The following is a 23,177-nucleotide window of genomic DNA, read 5'->3' as shown; positions in this document are numbered from 1 at the left end:
CTACCAGGAGACAGGCCAGTACATCAGGAGACGTGGAGGAGGCCGTAGGAGGGCAACAACCCAGCAGCAGGACCGCTACCTCCGCCTTTGTGCAAGGAGGAGCACTGCCAGAGCCCTGCAAAATGACCTCCAGCAGGCCACAAATGTGCATGTGTCTGCTCAAACGGTCAGAAACAGACTCCATGAGGGTGGTATGAGGGCCCGACGTCCACAGGTGGGGGTTGTGCTTACAGCCCAACACCGTGCAGGACGTTTGGCATTTGCCAGAGAACACCAAGATTGGTAAATTCGCCACTGGCGCCCTGTGCTCTTCACAGATGAAAGCAGGTTCACACTGAGCACATGAGCACATGTGACAGACGTGACAGAGTCTGGAGATGCCGTGGAGAACGTTCTGCTGCCTGCAACATCCTCCAGCATGACCGGTTTGGCGGTGGGTCAGTCATGGTGTGGGGTGGCATTTCTTTGTGGGGCCGCACAGCCCTCCATGTGCTCGCCAGAGGTAGCCTGACTGCCATTAGGTACCAAGATGAGATCCTCAGACCCCTTGTGAGACCATATGCTGACACATGCACATTTGTGGCCTGCTGGAGGTCATTTTGCAGGGCTCTGGCAGTGCTCCTCCTTGCACAAAGGCGGAGGTAGCGGTCCTGCTGCTGGGTTGTTGCCCTCCTACGGCCTCCTCCACGTCTCCTGATGTACTGGCCTGTCTCCTGGTAGCGCCTCCATGCTCTGGACACTACGCTGACAGACACAGCAAACCTTCTTGCCACAGCTCGCATTGATGTGCCATCCTGGATGAGCTGCACTACCTGAGCCACTTGTGTGGGTTGTAGACTCCGTCTCATGCTACCACTAGAGTGAAAGCACCGCCAGCATTCAAAAGTGACCAAAACATCAGCCAGGAAGCATAGGAACTGAAGTTGTCTGTGGTCACCACCTGCAGAACCACTCTTGCTAATTTCCTATAATTTCCACCTTTTGTCTATTCCATTTGCACAACAGCATGTGCAATTTATTGTCAATCAGTGTTGCTTCCTAAGTGGACAGTTTGATTTCACAAAAGTGTGATTGACTTGGAGTTACATTGTGTTGTTTAAGTGTTCCCTTTATTTTTTTGAGCAGTGTATATATATATCACTTCCGGGTTACTTTTTCTCAGGATTTCGCTTGCAGAATTAGTATTCTTTTTCTCACAGACAATATTTTTGACAGTTTTGGAAACTTTGGAGTGTTTTCTATCCTAATCTGTAAATTATATGCATATTCTACGATATGGGCCAGAGAAAATGTCCGTTTACGTTGGGTAAAAAAAATCTGACCCATAGCACTAAGAGTTAACAAGACAATTTTTTGTCAAATTGAATGGGAAAACATTCAAATTGTCACTCAAGCTCCATAGGAGCATAGCTTCTGATTCATAAAAAAATAAAATAGTAGCTGGAAAAAGAGGTAAACCTCTTAATTAAATAAATAGGGAGTTGAATACTTATCTAATCAAGATATGGTGTTTAATGTTTCATCCTTTATTTGTTTTATATTTTTTTTACAAAATGTGGAAAAAGTATAGTTTGTGTGAAGGCACTGTATGCTGGTGTATGGTGTCCCTTGAGAAACCCAACTACCGAGCCATTCAATGATTGGATTTATAAATACATTTTCTGGCCTCCCAAAAGGACTGAACTTTATAATCAGACCCCTTGAATTTTTCCACATGTTGTTACATTACAGCCTTATTCTAAAATGGATTCAATTGTTTTCCACCCTCATCAATCTACACACAGTACCTCATAATGACAAAGCAAAAACAGGTTTAGACATTTTCACACATTTATTACAAATAAAAAATGGAATTTTCCATAAGTATTCAGACCCTTTACTCAGTACTTTGAAGCACCTTTGGCAGCAAGTACAGCCTTGAGTCTTCTTGGGTATGACCCTACAAGCTTGGCACACCTGTACTTGGAGTTTCTCCCATTCTTCTCTGCAGATCCTCTCAAGCTCAACCAGGTTGAATGGAGAGCTTCGCTGCACAGCTATTTTCAGGTATCTCCAGAGATGTTCGATAGGGCTGGGCTCTGGCCGGGCCACTCAAGGACATTCAAAGACTTGTCGCGAAGCCACGCCTGTGTTGTCTTGGCTGTGTGCTTATGGTCGTGGTCCTTGATGGAGGGTGAACCTTCACCCCAGTCTGAGGTCCTGAGCGCTCTGGATCAGGTTTTTATCAAGGATCTCTCTGTACTTTGCTCCATTAATCTTTCCCTTGATCTTGGCTAGTCTCCCAGTCCCTGCCAGTGAAAAACATCCCCACAGCATGATGCTGCCACCACCATGCTTCATCATAGGCCTGGTGCCAGGTTTCCTTCAGATGTGACACTTGGCATTCAGGCAAAATAGTTCAATATGGGTTTCATCAGACCAGAGAATCTTGTTTCTCATGGTCTGAGAGTCCTTTAGGTGCCTTTTGGCAAACTTCAAGTGGGCCATTTACTGAGGAGTGGCTTCTGTCTGGCCACTCTACCATAAAGGCCTGATTGGTGGATTTCTGCAGAGATGGTTGTCCTTCTGGAAGGTTCTCCACAGAGAAACTCTAGAGCTCTGTCAGAGTGACCATCAGGTTCTTGGTCACCTCCCTGACCAAGGCCCTTTTCCCGCAATTGCTCAGTTTGGCTGGGCGGCTAGCTCTAGGAAGAATCTTGGTTGTTACAAACTTATACCATTTAAGAATGTTGGAGGCCACTGTGTTCTTGGGGACCTTCAATGCTGCAAAAATGTTTTGGTACCCTTCCCAGATCTGTGCCTCGACATAATCCTGTCTCTGAGCTCTACGGACAATTCCTTCGACCTCATGGCTTGGTTTTTGCTCTGACATGTATTGTCCATTGGGACCTTATATAGACAGGTGTGTGCCTTTCCAAATCATGCCCAATTAAATGAATTTACCACAGGTGGACTCCCTTGAGATGTTTCTACATCTTGATTGATGATCAATGGAAACAGGATGCACCTGAGCTCACTTGAGTCTCATAGCAAAGGGTCTGAATACTTATGTAAATAAGGGATTTATGTTGTTGTTTTTTTACTACATTTGCAAACATTTCTAAAAACCTGTTTTGGCTTTGTCATTATGGGGTATTGTGTGTCGATTTATGAGGGAGAAAATGTATTTAATCAATTTTAGGATAAGGCTGTAACGTAACAAAATGTGTAAAAAGGGAAGGGGTCTGAATACTTTCCGAATGGACTGTAAAACAACTTTTGGAAAGTGTTGAACAGATATAATTGAATCTGAAAAACCCTCTAACTGCAACAGAATATGGAAAAATATGACCTTGTCATCCCATAATACAGTCTGTTCACATATTCTGTATTTAGCACCAAGGAAATGTTTCATGGTGAAATTGGCCTCAACTGTCACTGTGTCCCCCAAAAATGTAAATGCAACAATTTCAAAGATTTTACTAAGTTACAGTTCATATAAGGAAATCAGTCAATTGAAATAAATTCATTAGAACCTAATCTGTATATTTTACATGACTGGGAATACAGATTTGCATCCTTTGGTCACAGATACCTTAAAAAAAAATGGGCCTCAGGATCTAGTCACGGTATTTCTGTGCATTCAAATTTCCATCGATAAAATGCAAATGTGTTCGTTGTCCGTAGCTTATGCCTGCCCATACTATAACCCCACCGCCACCATGTGGCACTCAGTTCGCAACATTGACATCAGCAAACCGCTCGCCATACACATGGTCTGCAGTTGAGAGGCCGGTTGGACATACTGCCAAATTCTCTAAAACGACATTGGAGGTGGCTTATGGTAGAGAAATTAACATTAAATTCTCTGGCAACAGCTCTGGTGGACATTACTGCAGTCAGCATTGCAATTTCACGTTCCCTCAACTTGAGACATCTGTGGCATTGTGTTGTGTGACAAAACTGCACATTTTAGAGTGGCCTTTTATTGTCCCCAGCACAAGGTGCAGCTGTGTAATGACCATGATGTTTAATCAGCTTCTTCGTATGCCACACCTGTCAGGTGGATGTATAATCTTGGCAAAGGAGAAATGCTCACTAACAGTGATATCAACAAATTTGTGCACAAAATGTGAGAGAAATAAGCTTTTTGTACATATGGAACATTTCTGGGATCTTTTATTTTAGCTCATGAAACATGGGACCATCACATGGTTGGAGACATGTTGGCTGGGTGGGGTTTGGGGAATGGGATGGGATGGGACGTTGGGAGTGGAGGCCCACTTATTTTTTGTTTTCATTTCCTGTTTGTATTGAATTTATTATCACTTAAACTATATGTATTTTTTACAGTTTTTTTTCTTGTTTTATGGGTACATGTTTTATAAACATATAATTTGAAATGGATAATGTATTGTAACCCCCCCAACAAAAACGAACAAAACAAATACAAATTTGGTCAATATGTTTCTTTTTACATGAGAGTTCTGAATGGAAAAATAAATGAACATAAATGCCTATGTCAATATCAGCTCAAGAAATGCCATTACAATAGCCATCTTGAACAAGCTGGTCTACCAGCTCAACCATGTTTCCCCCAGCTTGACCAATCTGGTATGGTCTGACTAGCTCAACCAGCTTGACCAAAATCCCTAGGCAGACAGGTTGCCTCCCACATTAGATGGGATTTCCAAGACTATGTAAAATACAGTGAAACCCAAGAAGTTCAAGTTCAAGTCTAAGACGTTGATAAAATATTGAATAACACATTTACAGATGGCAAAAAAATACAGTAAAAAAAGAAATCATAAGGAATATTGTTTTGAAGTGTCTGTCCTCTATCTAGGAGATATAAGAAAGTTTATGAAATTATACTTTTTTGGACACATATTTAACCTCTTATTTGTGTTGGCACAAAACTACCTCCATACTTTAATTTGTTTGTATGGGTTACCTTCAGACGAGCCCTGTGACTCCTGGGTCGTAGTGCAAAACACCATCATGTTCGTGAGAGTGTTCGGATGCTACAGACAGAAGTTGGCACATCAGCTCTACCAACTTCAGACGAGTCCCATAACATTTGTGGGGGTAGTACAGCCGTTCGGACACTACAGACATTTTCGTGAGAGAACCTATTTTCGGGATGTCTCATTGTCTGACAAACACCTCTGTAGCTCCGCCACCTTCCACCGGATTGAAATGCATATCTCTAGCTTAAATTGACGGATTTTTTTGTATTATGTAATTTAGATTGATGCACAGTGATTCAATACTCTTTGGGATTATTAATCACCAATAAAACAAGAACTGTCACCATCCAAGGTTTTGGGGTGTTTGCCGGTGGACCACTTTACCTCGATTTTCAAGAGTTCACATTATGTGAATTACTTTTTGGATACGGTTCAAATCAAATCAAAGTTTATTTGTCACGTGCGACGAATACAACAGGTGTAGACCTTACAGTGAAATGCTTACTTACAGGCTCTAACCAATAGTGCGGGAAAAAAAAGGTGTGTGTGTGGAGGTAAATAAAGAAATAAAACAGTAAAAATACATTTGAAAATAAGAGTAGCAAGGCTATATACAGACACCGGTTAGTCAGGCTTATTGAGGTAGTATGTATATGTAGGTATGGTTAAAGTGACTATGCATATATGATAAACAGAGAGTAGCAGTAGCGTAAAAGGAGGGGCTGGCGGGAGGTGGGACACAATGCAGATAGCCCAGTTAGCCAATGTGTGGGAGCACTGGTTGGTCGGGCCAATTGAGGTAGTATGTACATGGATGTATGGTTAAAGTGACTATGCATATAAGATAAACAGAGAGTAGCAGCAGCATGTGGTTGTAAAATGTGACTGCAAGCTGTAACTGGAAACCATACTACTACTGAGATGTCCTGTACCAAAAATAACACAACATAATATGTTTTTAACATAGGGTTAGGGTTAGTGTAATACAATGCTGGTGTAATACAATGTTGTATTAATTCTTATCCAGTCCATTGGCCTGTGCAAGTGAGACAAAGCAATAAACATGCTGGTATCTTTCCAACATTGAAACAAGAACAAATGTTAATGAGTAATTTCAGCATCTTGCTACGAAATAATGTGTTGCTTATTTTGCTAAACTGCTTTGACTATTTTCTTTGCTTTCTCCTGCGGAACAAATGTTCTCTTTTGATATTTGCTCGGACAACAATAACGAACGGAACAATCGCTGCAATTCTGTTTATGATACCGGGAGCGAAGTTGTTACAGCTGATAGTCAGCTTGTTTACATTTCATTATATATTTGTAAGGTTATTTGGCGACCGAAATTCAGTTTTCAATCTGTTGCAGTTGCAGCCAGAGCCTTTGCTTCCGAGTGTCGTTGATTATGGTGTAGACGGAGCCCTTTTCTCTGAGACAGCAGGTAAAGCACAACAACGGGCAGACATTAGCTAGCATGCTAGCCAAGTGACATTTCTTCGATACTTATTTATAATTGTCTCTGATAGACACGTGTTACCCTTTTGATGTATTTGTATGAATTTATCCAGTTGTCATCCCATTCTAACCTTGTAACTAAAAGTTAGTGAATATTTCTGTAACGTCGGCTAGCTGGTAACTAACTTTCTTCTTACCTAGCTAGGTAACGGTAGCTAGGTAACACCATAACCAAATATCTCATTGTTCTGTGATTGTGGCATAACTAGCCTGCTATATATGGTTGAGCTGTAGCTATCTAGCTAACTTGTTATTTGATAGAATATATCACGCTTAACAGCTGGTTAACTAGATTGCTGTACTGATTAGTTAGCTAATTATTCATATGTCTTGGTACTTAGCTAGTTAAATATTTAGCTTAAAATGTTAGTTAGCTTGCTATGTCATTGCTTTTGTAGTTTACTAGCTAGCTATACAAAAACAATGTTGTGTAGCTAACTAGGTAAAAAATGTTCCCACACTGATGTCACATGGGATAAAGGTTAGCTACCTAACTAGTTACTCTTAGCTATCAGTATTTTCTAGAAATGAACTAGCTAACCAGATTTAAGTCTCCCCTTCGTGCCGGCCACACCCTAGCTACGTCCTAACTGAACTTCACTTTTTTTATTTGTAATTGAAGTGGGAAATGACAAAGATGTCTTAAGCAGCATAATCCTGGCAGTGCTTATTATGGGAAAACAAATCGGTTTGTCGGACTTCCTGCATTGGTGCAATGCAGCTCTGCCCTTTGCCTGGAAATCCGACGTTGAATTCCTTGGAATTCTATGTCTGGCAGAAATTAGCGGTTGAATCAGGAACGTTTCCTCTCACGACCTGTACAAGCCAGAATGTTGACTAGAATACATTTTAACCTACTTTACCGGTTGTCCGTGTGGTTGGTCCATTTGGCGGTAGGAGTGTGAGACGATATAGGAAAGTATTATAATTCTATCAGCTTTCCAAAACGCTGGCAGTGCATTCAGACATCTATCACGTGAGGCATACACACCAGTTCAAAATCCATGCACGAGACGCGTGCAACTTGCTGAGCTCGTCCAAGTGTTTACATGGTTCTGCGCATGCTTCAGATGAGAGCACTGCCAGTCCTTTGAAAAGTTTATGTAATTATACTTTCATGTGGACATATTGTCTCACAATATTTTATTCAACATTCTGGCTTGTAGAGGTCGTGAAAGGAAATGTTCATGATTCAAAAGATAATTTCTGCCCGACATAGAATTTTATAGAATTCTATGTCGGGTTTCCAGACATTGAATTGGGGAAATGAACAACCTGCCAATCCAAGCTGTTGAATTATTTACATTGTCAGTCTGTAAACATGGCTAGGGCAGTCAGCTTCTTCTAAGTAAGGCCTGAATGCATGCCGGTTCTGTGCAGGCTGAGCATGCCCTGTATTGCTGGCTGGCAGGCAGGCAGGGAAGCAGTGTCAACTGAAACAGGTGGGGGTCAGACTGGGCACACATTTCATGGAAACATTGATATCTGATACCCAGGCAACCCTCTCTCACACACACTTCTCTGAACACAAGCCCTCACTCCACATTTTCCCACACAGGCAGCCTAGGGCGGCAAGATTTTGGGGTTGATATTCTGGTTTAGGTGCAGCCATCCCATGCCTGGGGGTTGTTCCTATTACTTTCAGAACAAGGAAGAGGATTTGATGGATCAATACAACATTATCATAGTCTGGTATCAATTTGGCCTACTTGTGAACTTCAAGAGCCGGCTTGACTGCAGTCCTCACTGTTATTATTGCAGCATAAATGCATGCAAGAGTCGCAGACACATTCCATTCCTGTGTATGAAACTGAGTAGGCTACTCAGTCAGTGATTCTTCAAGCCAAGCTAAACTATTTGAATTATTCTGGCTGGGTAGGTAGCTGTTCTAGCCACTAGCCAGCTATGACAAGCCTAGCCACTAGCCAGCTATGACAGCCTAACCCCCTCAAACTCAAGTCTGGACTTCGAAGGCAGAAATTCCCTCTGCATTTCTTCATTGTTCCCCACTAATCAAGGACTGCTTTAGACCTGGGAAACCAGGTGCGTGCAATTAATTATTAGGTAGAACAGAACCAGTAGGCTCTGGACCTCGCAGGGTAGCAGTTGAGTACCCTTGGCCTAGCCACTAGCCAGCTATGACGGTCACTTGCAGCTCACAGCTGAACTGAGAGAATAACCTCATCGGAATGACCACATCGCACAGCCAGTCTCACAGCGGGTGAATGACTCATACAGAAGGCTAGTCTGACTGAACTACTGTGTATTGTTGTGCTTTTGCTCCTCTCCTGGCAGTTTGTCCTTTGCTGCCAAGCTGGCCCTAGATTGTGTTGTGTTGACTGAAGAACTGGAGTTGAAGCCTGCATGATGCCAACCATCTGCTCATGTTCAGACTAAGCTGACCACTGGGAACACTTAGTAAACAAGCTGATTTAAAGGAAAAACTGTCTAAAGACTGTCTATAGTGCCCTGCATGATCTCTCTCTCTCAATGTCAGCCTAATTGGAATTAACACCTAATCACCGTCAGCTACTTTATTATTTCTCGGTAATTAGCCTGGCTGTAATTAGTTCACTCATCCTGATCAAAGGTGTGAACAGCTGGGAAGTGAATACCTCTCCCTCTTACAGTTTTAAGCATTCATGTCATGGTATTTGTCTGTGTGGGACAAACTTGTATTAGGCGAGGACAAGCTCTATTCTGGGTCCATTAGGGCTGACTTGTAAAATGGTTACTGTTGGGACTTTTTCTGAAAACCACACCACCTGGCCTCTATGCCTATCCCCCAGCCTGGGCCCTGCCCAAGCCACTGGAACATTGCTTATACCTAGCCTATCCAACTGCACACCTAAAGGGAATGCCAGGGGGAATAGGCTAGCTAGAATTGGTTGGTTGGTCTCTCCCCTGTGGTGGTAGACTAGAATGTAGCCTAGGCAAGTGATTGAGGAGAACAGAGAAGTTCAGCCCATTAAAACAGAGGAGCTGTCAGACATGGGCTTTGTTTTAAAGTAATGCTTTAATTAAGTCTGACTTAAATGACTAAACACTATAAAACTGACTAAAACCTAAATAGAGTTAACTAATTATAAGTCTGATTTTGTAGTCAAGCATGACCGTCTAAACATTCTTTCTGACAACTGTCAAGATAAGTGATTTTGGATTCATTCCATTAGTTGTGCCACTGTGCCAGTCTATCAAACATGTTTCACATCGTATGTAATTCCCATTGACAGCGACGGTTCCAGTTGCATGAAGGAGTCACCAGGTCATGTGGTTGAAGAGCCATTGTTGTTATCAGCAACTTCGATGCTGCAGTGACTTTTGGGATAATGAGGCGGGTCCCGGAGGTGCTGGACGAATGGTGTCCTAATTCCACTGAGCCAGCAGGGGACAAAAGGGTATCTAATGGGGTACTTGTCGCTAACACATTCAGTCACAATCCGGCAGCCAAAGTGGTTGTTGAGTGGCAGTATTCCTGTACGTGCTCTGGCAGGACTTTACTTTGTCTAATGAACTTGTGAACTGCAAACGAGTGTATTCAGGGATTTGAGTGCTTAGTTATTTCCTTAATTTGTTTTCATGTGTGTGTATATAGCCTACTGCTATTATTAATTGGTCATGTTGTATTGTAATATCACTACATGTGTCACAGTCACTGATCAACTGCTCTGTCATGTCATTGTGTGTTTTCAGGAGAGAGCGCGGGGCAGCCATGCTGACGTTGGCCAGTAAGCTGAAGAGGGACGAGGGGGTGAAGACTGGCCGGCCCCCTGGGGGCCCCTCCGACTCCTCTCACAGGGTCTCTATCAGGGACCGACTGCTCATCAAAGGTACAATACACACGATGTCCTCTACATGTATATATGGATCTCCTCCAGTAACTCTTTTCACACTAGCATACGGATGGACCTTGCTGTGCTTCTTTGTAATGCTAGTATTTCCTCTATATTCATTTAGCAGAGTTGGGTCGCTGCTGCTAAATCGTCACTGCCATGCACAAAAATATATAGAGATCTTTTTTTTGGTATGGTAAAATGTTTTCAATATAAACTTGAACAACTAAAACCAGATATGAAGAATGTAGAAAAAAATAATGGAGCTATTTTTTTTTAAATAAGATAATCTTTGAGAACTAAGAATCACCCAAATAAAAACTAGACAGTCGGGGAGAATACACTTGGCATAAATCATGGCAAAATGTGTAGACTACAGAATATTATACAGTAAAAGGATGTCCAATATCTCTTTATTTTAGTTAGAAAAGTTGGTAACACTTGACACCCAGTGTTATGACAGTCATAACCATGTCACAACAGCTGACATAACATGTCATAACCTGTCATAACATTGTCACGTCCATATATATTATAGGGCTGACGCCATTTAGTTGACTGGTCAATTGTTTGGTCGCTAGGCTGTTAGTCGACCAAGATTTCTTTAGTCGAGTGGTAGCAAAATAAAGAAATAATAATAATCATGGTTTCGTCACTGCCAAGACACCTGTCTGATTCGCGCCTGTCTGAGTGGACTGATCCACTGTGGAGGCCGTGGGGATGGCACAGTCCATCAGTCTAAGACATTTGCTACTGAAATTGTATATGGTTATATTATGTAAGAACAACACCAATAAAAATAATATTATTTTATAACAAATGTGCTTTCTCCCGCGTTGGATAGCAGGCGCTGTCCGCTGTTGAATTGGCACCTTTGCTTAGACCATGTGGCTATATGCATATTGGCAAGGTTAACCAACATATTGGTGTTGAGAACAATACGGTGGAGGCATGGTAAGGAGAGAGGAAACCCCAACTTAATTAGGTTTATAATCAATAGCCTAACCGTCAAATGTGCCTGTCAAATGTGCCTGGCTTTAAATCATATACATACATACATACACTACATGACAAAGTAAGTGGACTAACTCGTCGAACATCTCATTTCAAAATCATGGGCATTAATATTGAGTTGGTCCCTCCTTTGCTGCTATAACAGCCTCCACTCTTCCGGTAAGGCTTTCCACTAGATCTTGGAACATTGATGCGGGGATTTGCTTCCATTCAGCCACAAGAGTATTAGTGAGGTCGGGCACTGATTTTGGCCGGTTAGGCCTGGCTCTCAGTCGGCGCTCCAATTCATCCCAAAGGTGTTCGATGGGTTCAAGTTCTTCCACACCGATCTTGACAAACTATTCCTGTATGTACCTCGCTTTGTGCACGGGGGGGGGTTGTCATGCTGAAACAGGAAATTGCCTTCCCCAAACTGTTGCCACAACGTTGGAAGCCCCTCCTTACCTTATTTTTCTTGATCTCCAGTGTTTTCCACAACTAGTCAAATTGATTCTACACATCTGACTTCCCTTTACCTCCCAAGCAACCAGTAAACATTCCCCCGTTTCAAGTTTATTTGTCACGTCCTCTGTATCCATTTTGCTTTCACATGTGTCACGTTTTTCAGAGTTTATTACCAATTTATTGATGTGATTATGATATGCCATAGGTCAGGCCCTTTGTCACGTGCATACATGTGTCACGTAAAGATAGCAAGGGTTGATGGAATAGAGAATGTTTTTCCTAAACAAATGAGGGATTTCGGTAACAACTTTTCAGTCAAATGGCTGTAATTATGTTACAGCTTCAGCAACACAGACATCGCAATAAATACTGTTGATGTTCTGTGGTGGTCGCTGCAGCAGGGAGGATAGAGAGACAGCGGGTGCTAGTCACAGTCACTAGCTGTCTTTTATTTTTTTACGCAGCGTAGCAAGTCTGAGCCAGGCCCGGCACAATCAAATCAATTAACCCTCAACAATTAACGTCTCTAGTCATTGTGTCTTAATTATTTCATCAAACAGTTCGCTTAAAGCATCAGACAAGCTAAGTGCATATAGTTGATTTGATTTAACCACATAGGACGTGTATATGTGGAAAAATACATGTTTTAAAATTTCGACCAATCTAAGTTTTTACCACACTTGTGAGAACATATATTGCAATATTTTATGACTGGTTATGACATCTACATGGCACAACGCCTCTCCCATATTTGACCTACAGTACCAGTAAAAAGTTTGGACACACCTACTCATTCCAGGGTTTTTCTGTATTTTTACTATTTTTTACATTGTGGAATAATAGTGAAAACATCAACTATGAAATAACACATGAAATCATGTAGTAACCAAAAGGTGTGGGGGGGAAAAAACTAAATATATTTCATATTTGAGATTCTTCAAAGTAGCCACCCTTTGCTTTGATGACAGCTTTGCACACTCTTGGCATTCTCTCAACCAGCTTCACCTGGAATGCTTTTCCAACAGTCTTGAAGGAGTTCCCAATAATGCTGAGCACTTGTTGGATGCTTTTCCTTCACTCTTTGCTCTAACTCATCCCATATGTGTTATTTCATAGTTTTGATGTCTTCACTATTATTCTACAATGTAGAAAATAGTAAAAATAAAGAAAAACCCTTGAATGAGTAGGTGTGTCCAAACTTTTGACTGGTACTGTAGATTTTGGGTGTATGTCTTGATATGTAGGCTATGTGTACCGTTTTAAAATGTATGTAGTTCTGTCCTTGAGCTGTTATTGTCTATTAATCCAGCTGTTATTGTCTATTAATGTTCTGCATTGTCATGTTTTGTGTGGATCCCAGCAAGAGTAGCTTCTGCTTTTGCAACAGCAAATGGGGATCCTAATAAAAATAAAAATACCAAAAATAAGAGTCAAAACCCACATTTATTCAAATTCGCAAATGCTTTGCCTTGCGTGGTGGTTTTTGACACTCTTGTAGGTGTCATAACCAGTCATAAAATAACACACGAGACATATGAAAGGAGCTACAGTAGTACGCACCTCAACTAAAGCTGGAGGACTGTTCTGTAGACAGTCCAGGCTGGGCGATATTGTGGATATAGGGAATATAGGCAGTCTGGCTTCACTGTCTGTCTGGGTTGTCTAATCTGCCTTTGGTTTTAGTATTCATGCAGCGGCCCATGGAACTGTCTGTCGGGGTGGGTTTTGTCCCCCTCGTCCTCTTCTGCGTTCCAGCTCAGATATCTCTCTCTTTTTGTCTCTCTTCCTGCCTCGCTTTATCCCCTGATCTCAATCTTCTTTCCCCTGAATGAGGGCTTCCAGGGCCTTAAGCAGTATTTCTCTTCTCATGAATTTCAAAGGTTCCATCTTTCCGTGTCTGTCTTTTTTTCATACTCTTTCCATACTGTCTTTCTTTACATTTGATCACTATTGTCCTGTTGCTCACTCTTTATAGTCTTTCCATCCCATTAATCTTCCTCCCTAGACCGCTGTCCTCTCCTGTTCTTTACATGCTCCCATTTTCTCTCAACTTCTGTAGTTCCTGTTTTTATATCCATTCAGATTCAGTCTAAAGCCTATCTTATGCAAATTAGATGGATGTCTTCCTGTTCACAATCACATTGGATGTTCTCTCCCCAGTCTCTGCCCCATGTTTCCTCCAAGTATTGTTTTTTATTTTAGATCAATGGCATTTTTTATTTGTTTTCATTTCCTGGGTAGTTCAGGTCAAATAATGTTCTTAAGTTCTTTCTGTCATTTGAGTTTGCTGTTATGTTACGTGTCTTAGCCTGCAGAGCCAGAGTCAGTCCTCCAGAGGAACGCTAGGAGAGGTCATATTTTGCCCACTTCCTCTTTAGTGTTTCTTTAATGGCTAGCTAGAGTCAAACATCTCTTTTGGTGCTCATCTGTCCAGTGAAGTGATTGAGGAGGTGGGCTTGAACGTTAGCAAGACCGGAACGTTGTTCTGAGGTAGCTTCATCATCGGCTCTAGACTCCTTTACGGATTCAGATGTATCTTTCCTCTCTTCCACCACCAGTCCTTGTCCGTCTCTATTACTGCCATATTCACTGTTTATTGTCCTACCACTGTTCCATAATGTGGTAGAACAATCATCCTCTTTTAAAGCTGAAATATGTAACTTTTTGGGTGAGCGACCTGACAAAATTCACATTGACAGATCTTCATATTGAATTCATATTTCTTTCTCAATGAAAGCAATTCTAAGAAGTGTGCTATGTGCACTATTTCTATGTTTAATTTTTGAGTCATTTTACTTTTGGTTTTGTACACCAGCATGATACTGCTGAAAATACAATACTGTTGATTATGGAAAATATATTTTAAAGCGGTTTAGAGGGTACAATGTTTCTCTACACTATACTTGCTTGTTTTATGTCATACTGAAATTAGGCAAACTATTACAATTTTAGCAGCCAGGAAATGGTGGAATGATTTCTGCATATTGCAACTTTAATCATCCACCCCAACATCTACTGAAGGCAGTTTTCCCGCAAAGTACACAGTCAGATGCTCCGTATTCTCTGAGATCTGAGCGAGGGAACATGCTGCACAGTGTGGAGCTTAAACTACACCAGACTAGTCATTGTATAATCCATGTAAAGTTTACACTTTCCAATCTCAATTTTCTCATGATTTATTGTTTTAATATTGCTTGCACAGTACTGTATCAAAGCCTCATTTACTGTAGCCAGAGCACCGGCAGGGATTGTAAGGAAAGAGGAACACAAAGTGTTACCCCTTCTCCCCCGACAGGACTCCATAGTGTTACTGTTACTATACAGTCATACACTGGACTGTCTGGAAGAGGGTAAAAATCTAGCATTCTCAAGCTCCTGTGTGTGTGTGTGTGTGTTTTTATTATGGATCCCCATTAGCTGCTGCCAGGGCAGCTACTCTTCCGGGGGTCCAGCAAAATTAAAGCAGTTCTACATTACAATACATTCACAACAGATTTCACAACATCTAAAGTGTGTGCTCTCAGGTCTTTCCTACCACATATCTACAACACGAGTACATGTGTGTATAGTGCGTATGTTATCATGTGTGTATGCATGTGTCTGTTTGTGTTGCTTCGCAGTCCCCGCTGTTCCATAAGGTGTATTTTTATCTGTTTTTTTAATCAAATGTTCCAGTTACCTGATGTGAAATAGAGTACCATGTATTCATGGCTCTATATAGTACTGTGCGCCTCCCATAGTCTGTTCTGCACTTGGGGACTGTGAAGAGAGAGTGTGTGTGTGTGTGCTTGCAATGCAAACCCTTCCTCCTGCTGAGTTAGGTCTGCTCCACTTGATTCTGTCTGTAGACAACCTGACTTGGTTACCAGGTACAAATTATTTGCTGAATCGTCTGCAAGTCTGGTCTATCCGTCATATTGTCTTTTTTTGTTTGAGTTATTGGCACCCTGATTTATGAGATGCATAATTACACTGTGTAGCTACAGTTTCATAACATTTGTTTTAATGACACATTCAGCCTATGAGGTGACTGTTTTGCAGGGTTATTTTGGGAATCTCCTCTAGTTAGTTTGTAGCATCCAAACAACAAAGGTCTGAGGGAGACAGGAGAGACCGGGAAGGGAGTGTGGGAGAGGATGTGTTGTTCCTTTAGGATTTGGTGCACACCACTGACTGCTCTTTCCTAGCTACCGACGCAAGCAGGATGCGTTTTTAGTTTGTCCCCCCCCTCCTTCTCTCTCATTGCAGAAGTTGCAGAACTTGAAGCCAACCTCCCTAGTAAGTATACACCCTTTAACACCATGCAGTGTACCATTATACAATAGCTGATTTGTGTTTTTATTGTTCTGATGGCTCATTAGTCTCACTGTGTGTTAGAGGGAGAGATGTGCTGACAGGTGCAGACAGCAGTGGCTGGCTCAGCTGTAGTGTAGTGCTCCACTCTGAACACTAGGGGGCGATTCAGAGCCACTGGCAGATGATGTTACTGCTTACTTCCACAGCCAAATATAGTACCCCATTGAGTTGCACCCCCCTATGTGAATCCATCTACATTTCCCAGCAAAGATAAATGCAACTGTAATCATTGGCTGGTAACAACTGAGATATTAAGGCAATAAGGCACCTTAGAGGTTTGTGGTATATAGTCAATATACCACGGCAAAGGGCTGTTCTCGATACAGCCATTAGTCGTGGTACGTTGGCCATATACCACAAACCCTGAGGTGCTTTATTGCTATTAGAAACTGGTTACCAAGGTAATTGGAGCAGTACAAATAGAAGTTTTGTCATACCCATGATATATGGTCTGAAATACCACTGTTTTCAGCCAATCAGGATTCAGGGCTCAAAACACCCAGTTTATAAATGCCCTTATCGCTCTCTCTTCTCCCAATTCCTCCTCCCTATCCCAGGTACGTGTAAAGCCAGCTTCCCTGATGAGAACAAGCTACACCACTTTCAGCTTGCTGTCTCTCCAGGTAAGACCAGCCACCCTCCATCTCATTAATATCCAACCTGTGTGTATGGAGACCCACATAAAATAACAAATCTATAACAAAAGTGTGCAGGTAGCTAGTTACTGTGATAGTTATGATACGGTGGCAGTTTGGAAGCTGTTTATAATCCCTTTAGTCTTCAGAGGTAGGTAAAAGTGCGTCAGAAGTTTACATTCACTAAGTTGACTGTGCCTTTAAACTGCTTGGAAAATTCCAGAAAATGGTGTCATGAATTTAGAAGTTTCTGATAGGCTAATTGACATCATTTGAGTCAATTGAAGGTGTACCTGTGGATGTATTTCAAGGCCTACCTTAATACTCAGTGCCTCTTCGCTTGGGAAAATCAAAAGAAATCAGCCAAGACCTCAGAAAAAAAATTGTAGACCTCCACAAGTCTCGTTCATCCTTGGGAGCAATTTCCAAACGCCTGAAGGTACCACGTTCGTCTGTACAAACAATAGCACTCAAGTATAAACACCATGGGACCATGCAGCCGTCATACCGCTCAGGAAGGAGACACGTTCTGTCTTCTAGAGATTAACGTATTTTGGTGCGGAAAGTGCAAATCAATCCCAGAACAACAGCAAAGGACCTTGTGAAGATGCTGGAGGAAACGGGTACAAAAGTATGTATATCCACAGTAAAACGAGTCCTATATCGACATAACCTGAAAGGCCGCTCAGCAAGGAAAAAGCCACGGCTCCTAAACTGTCATAAAAAAGCCAGACTACGGTTTGAAACTGCACATGGGGACAAAAATGTCCTCTGATCTGATGAAACAAAAGTAGAACTGTTTGGCCATAATGATCATCGTTATGTTTGGAGGAAAAAGGTGGGGGCTTGCAAGCCGTAGAACACCATCCCAACCGTGAAGCACAGGGGTGGCAGCATCATGTTGTGGGGGTGCTTTGCTGCAGGAGGTACTGGTATACTTCACAAAATAGATGGCATCATGAGGATGGAAAATTATGTGGATATATTGAAGCAACCTCCAGATATCATTCAGGAAGTTAAAGCTTGGTCGCAAATGGGTCTTCCAAATGGACAATGACCGCAAGCATACTTCCAAAGTTGTGGCAAAATGGCTTAAGGACAACAAAGTCAAGGTTCTGGAGTGGCCATCACAAAGCCCTGACCTCAATCCTATAGAAAATGTGTGGGCAGAACTGAAAAAGTGTGTGCGAGCTAGGAGGCCTACAAACCTGACTCAGTTACACCAGCTCTGTCAGGAGGAATGGGCCAAAATTCACCCAACTTATTGTGGGAAGCTTGTGGAAGGCTATCTGAGACATTTTACCCAAGTTAAACAATTTTACAGGCAATGCTACCAAATATTAATTGAGTGTCTTCTGACCCACTGGGAATGTGATGAAAGAAATAAAAGCTGAAATAAATCATTCGCTGTACTATTATTCTGACATTTCCCATTCTTAAAATAAAGTGGTGATCTTAACTGACCTAAGACAGGGAATTTTTACTAGGATTAAATGTCAGAAATGGTGAAAAACTGAATTTAAATGTATTTGGCTAAGGTGTATGTAAACTTCCGACTTCAACTGTACATGAGGATCCAGGATCACGTCTGTCCTGCTCTGGTCTAAGTGACTGTTTTCTGTATTTAAGTGCGGACTGGCTCCAGTAGTCAGGCTGCCATCATTATTCCCCTTGCAGGTCTTGTCTGCTTGCTCAGCATTGTGTTCTTACTACTCTGCCTACCTGTCCTGTATCCTGTAGTCTGAATACGTACTGATACTGGAGCAGCCTGCAGGAATTATTCATGCCTTAGGAGACCTTCTTCTTCTAACTCTCTGTCTCTGTGTGTGTGTGTGTGTGTGTGTGTGTGTGTGTGTGTGTGTGTGTGTGTGTGTGTGTGTGTGTGTGTGTGTGTGTGTGTGTGTGTGTGTGTGTGTGTGTGTGTGTGTGTGTGTGTGTGTGGTTTTACTATCCTTGTGGGGAACAGAAGTCCTCACAAGGATAGTAAAACAAGGAAATTCGGACAAGTGGGGACATATCGCCATACCTCAAGTAGAAAGGCTATTTTAGGCTTGGGGGTTAAAAATAGGGGTTTGGTTTAGAGTTAAGGTTAAGGGTTAGGATTAAGGGGAAATAGGGAAAATTGTATTTTGAATGGGAATTAATTATTTGGTCCCCACAACGATTGTAAAACAAACAGTGTGTGTGTCATCAGGTCTCCTTTCTTCCCTTAGAAAAAAGAGCTCAGTTCCTTCTTTTAGGCTTCATAAAGTGCAGTATCAGCAGATTCTCTCTTCATTCAAAGTGTTTGTCACCATTAAAGCAGGGTTACTCCAGGGTATTACCAGAATATGCAGCTGTGAAGTGAGTTGGAACTGGAGCCAGGAGGCTTGACTACCTGTGTTTAGCCTGCTTTGTCCAGGCTCAGGATGATTGTGGGTTAGCCTTCCAGTCAGGGGTTCACTACTGCTGTTAGGATAGTCATGTTTTACCTACATTCCTCATCACATCTGCTGAATGTCTTTCTCAGACTGACCTATCTTATTTTGTCCAAAGAAAGCCTTTACCATTTTGTACTATCTCTGTGTCAGCAGGGCTGCTCCATTTAAGAACTTGCCCTTGCATGGAGACCCATTTCACCCACTGAACCATCTTAGAATCGAGCTCCTCAATACCTTGCCTTGGCTGGAACATCGGTGCCTCAACACTCCCTGTTTGAGGGGTGGAGTAACAATTATCCTCATGCTGTACTTTCGTTTGACAAGCCCCAAATTGTTCCTCTGCTGGCAGGCCGGCACGCATTGGGTTCTGGGAGGTGTTTGGTTTGAAAATATTAAGAATGGGATCTACCTAAGCTGATCCTAATTGTTATAGGCCAATTTCGATTTTGCCCTGTTTAATCAAGTGTTGTTTAATCAAAAACTTGTCAATAATCAACTGACTGGCTTTCTTGATGTCTATAGTATTTTCTCTGGTATGCAATATGGTTTCCACTCAGGTTATGGATGTGTCACTGCAACCTTAAAGGTCCTCAATGATGTCACCATTGCCCTTGATTCTAAGTAATGTTGTGCTGTTATTTTTATTTACTTGGCCAAAGCTTTTGATACGGTAGACCATTCTGTTCTTGTGGGCCGAGTAAGGAGTATTGGTGTCTTTGGCCTGCTTTGCTAACTACCGCTTTCAATGAGTGCAGTGTATAAATTCAGAACATCTGCTGTCTCAGCCACTGCCTGTCACCAAGGGAGTAGCCCAAGGCTCGATCCTAGGCCCCACACTCTTGTCAATTCACATCAACAACATACAGTAGCTCAGGCAGTAGGAAGCTCTCATCCATTTTATATGCAGATGATAGTCTTATACTCAGCTGGCCCTTCCCCGGATTTTGTGTCAGCGTGCACTGCACCCGGCCTGCCACAGGAGTTGCTAGGGCACGATGGGACAAGGACAACCCGGCTGGCCAAACCCTCCCCTAACCCGGACGACGCTTGGACAATTGTGCGCCGCCTCATGCGACACAGCCTGGGAACGAACCAGGATCTGTAGTGACGCAGCCTTAGACTGCTGCACCACTCGGGAGTCCCACATTTGACATGATCTTTTTAAACAAAAAAAATAAGGCCTACATCGTTTCATTAACAATATACAGTCGTGGCCAAAAGTTGAGAATGACAAATATTAATTTTCACAAAGTCTGCTGCCTCAGTTTGTATGATGGCAATTTGTATATACTCCAGAATGTTATGAAGAGTGATCAGATGAATTGCAATTAATTGCAAAGTCCCTCTTTGCCATGAAAATGAACTGAATCCCCAAAAAACATTTCCACTGCATTTCAGCCCTGCCACAACAGGACCAGCTGACATCATGTCAGTGATTCTCTCGTTAACACAGGTGTGAGTTGACGAGGACAAGGCTGGAGATCACTCTGTCATGCTGATTGAGTTCGAATAACAGACTGGAAGCTTCAAAAGGAGGGTGGTGCTTGAAATCATTGTTCTTCCTCTGTCAACCATGGTTACCTGCAAGGAAACGCATGCCGTCATCATTGCTTTGCACAAAAAGGACTTCACAGGCAAGGATATTGCTGCCAGTAAGGTTGCACCTAAATCAACCATTTCTCGGATCATCAAGAACTTCAAGGAGAGCGGTTCAATTGTTGTGAAGAAGGCTTCAGGGCGCCCAAGAAAGTCCAGCAAGCGCCAGGACCGTCTCCTAAAATTGACTCAGCTGCGGGATCGGGACCCACAAATCCCTCAGCCCCTGTCTTCAGGACTGAGCCCCAACTGTTATGAAACAACTCTGGCCCTGGTGTCAAAACTCCCCAAAGGCAGCCTAAAAAGTAGCTGAATTGGTCGCAATAATCTTTTAATATTAAAAGTCACTGAAGGGGTCTGAACTCGTTTAATATACAAAGTCGCTAAGTTGGCAACACTGCCACTGGGGATCAACGAACTCTAACCACCTATTCCCGCATCATAGGGTCCTTCGACAGGGCATGTGCATCCTGCTAGAAGGATGCATTTGCATGGTCAATCCGTATAGGGCTTTTCAGCCTCAAACGGCAGTGATCCTTGGCGTCGATGAAACAACAGAATCCAATTCAGTGAAGTGGGTGGAAGGGTGATTTCCATGTGGAGCTTGGCAAAAGGGGGCATGATTTGTTGACATAATTGTAATCCCAACCTTAATTTACTCGGCTGTTTGCAAAGGTATTAGTTGGTTTTTGGGGGCAGTTGATCTTTTTAAATACACAAACTGTGGGAGAGATAATGGTGATTTATAGCTGAACGACCCAGGAGAGAAATTATCCTTAGTTTCTACTATACAGGTGTTGGAATAACCCACCGGCTGGAATTGAAATTCCAAGAAAAGCGGGAACGTTATGCATTTAGAGATGTGGTGTATTAGTTAAGGAGACACCTCTTCTCACTCTCTTTCTGCACTGCTGTCAGCCAGTCAGTCTTTTAAAAGGAGACCCTTTTATTTGCTGAGCTGTCAGTCGGTTCTGTGTGTGTGTGCCCACCGCCAAGGCTCTAAGCCCTCTTTAACTCTGAATTAAGTGTATTCTCTTCTCTTTGGCATCCTGAGTGGTGCAGCGGTCTAAAAGCACTGCATCTCAGTACTAGAGGTGTCACTACAGACCCTGGTTCGATCCGGGGCGGTATCACAACCGGCTGTGACCGGGAGTCCCATTTGGCCCAGCGTCGTCCGGGCTAGGGGGGGGGGGGGTTTGGCCGGGGTAGGCCATTGTAAAATAAGAATGACTTGCCTAGTTAAATAAAGGTAAAATATATATTTTTAAAATAAACATCTTATAGCCTGCTATTGTATTACATCATTAAAGTCATGGCACCTCCGCTCTGGAGTCGACCTCTAATGACCAGTAGAGGAGCAGAGAGGTGAGTGTCCGTCTGGTAGTCTCAGCCGCTGAATTATTGAAGGACACACAGGGAGAGAGAGAGGGTTAACTAGTTCACCTCAGTACAGCTGTCCCACACACACACAGTCCCTACTGTGTTTCTCTTCTCAGAAACTAGACCTGTATTCCAGATTTCAACATGATTCGTCATTGATCAATCATTATTCTATCCTTAGCTATAATGATCATCATCAGCTTAATGTAAGCAATAATGATCATGATCTTTCCCACCCTCATCCTCCATCCTCTAACACTGTAGCTGTCTCTTACTCTTCTCTCAGGCCGTGGGTGGCTGGATGACATGAAGTCTTCCCCATCTTTTCTATGAGTTTCTGTCAATCACTCAGGAAGACGCAGGCAGGCGGTAGTCGCTGGACTGGAAACTGCAGTTTGAAGGCTGTTTATAGTGATAAAACTGCAGGGAAGCAGCAGTAGTGAAATGTAGCCTTCTCTCACTGGGAAGGGGAATGCTTGGGAACTTAGAAATGCACTGGTATGAATATGAGATGGTGCAAAATCAGAGGTTAACACTGCCATTTTTTTGTTGAATGTTTATTTAGCAGCCCAAACGAGCATTTATTTTCAGCGTTGACCTGCACACTGAGGGACTTTAACTGGAAACAAACTTTATACAAATTCTGTAAACTAAATAGAAAAGCTTTTTGAGCAAACAGGCCTCATTTTTTTTTTTTAAAGTTTAACCTAACAGAAAACACACCACAGAAGACATGCATGTCTCTGTGGTCCAACAGAGAAATTCTCGTGTTATAGGGTGGTGTGTTCGGAAAGTTTTCAGACCCTTGAAATTTTCCAAATTTTGTTACGTTACAGCCTTATTCTAAAATGGATTAAATAATACATTTTCCTCATCATTCTACACACAATACTCCATAATGACAAAACCAAAACAAGGACATTCAGAGACTTGTCCCGAAGACACTCCTGCGTTGCCTTGGCTGTGTGCTTAAAGTCGTTGTTCTGTTGGAAAGTGGACCTTCGCCCCAGTCTGAGGTCCTGAGTGCTCTGGAGC

The 23,177-nt window shown here is 42.4% G+C and overlaps 1 protein-coding gene across 5 annotated transcripts in view; it reads left to right on the top strand.

Moving 5' to 3' along the window:
• Positions 1-6,174: 6,174 nt before the first annotated feature.
• LOC120064108 (NEDD8-conjugating enzyme UBE2F-like) overlaps positions 6,175-23,177 on the top strand; it is a 94,414-nt gene continuing 77,411 nt past the window's right edge. Inside the window, exons 1-5 of one of the 5 annotated variants that reach the window (XM_039014460.1) lie at positions 6,175-6,390; positions 9,698-9,862; positions 10,158-10,294; positions 16,004-16,033; positions 16,669-16,734. In XM_039014460.1, coding sequence (XP_038870388.1) covers positions 10,177-10,294; positions 16,004-16,033; positions 16,669-16,734 — 214 coding nt within the window. In that variant the 5' untranslated portion in view covers positions 6,175-6,390; positions 9,698-9,862; positions 10,158-10,176. The remainder of the gene's footprint in view (positions 6,391-9,697; positions 9,863-10,157; positions 10,295-16,003; positions 16,034-16,668; positions 16,735-23,177) is intronic. The other 4 variants (XM_039014461.1, XM_039014459.1, XM_039014462.1 and 1 more) reach the window with 4 other exon arrangements.

This window comes from Salvelinus namaycush, chromosome 19 (genome assembly GCF_016432855.1).
Source record: "Salvelinus namaycush isolate Seneca chromosome 19, SaNama_1.0, whole genome shotgun sequence".
In the NCBI taxonomy this organism is placed as follows: Eukaryota; Metazoa; Chordata; class Actinopteri; order Salmoniformes; family Salmonidae; genus Salvelinus; species Salvelinus namaycush.
This window is presented reverse-complemented; position numbering and strand designations above follow the sequence as displayed.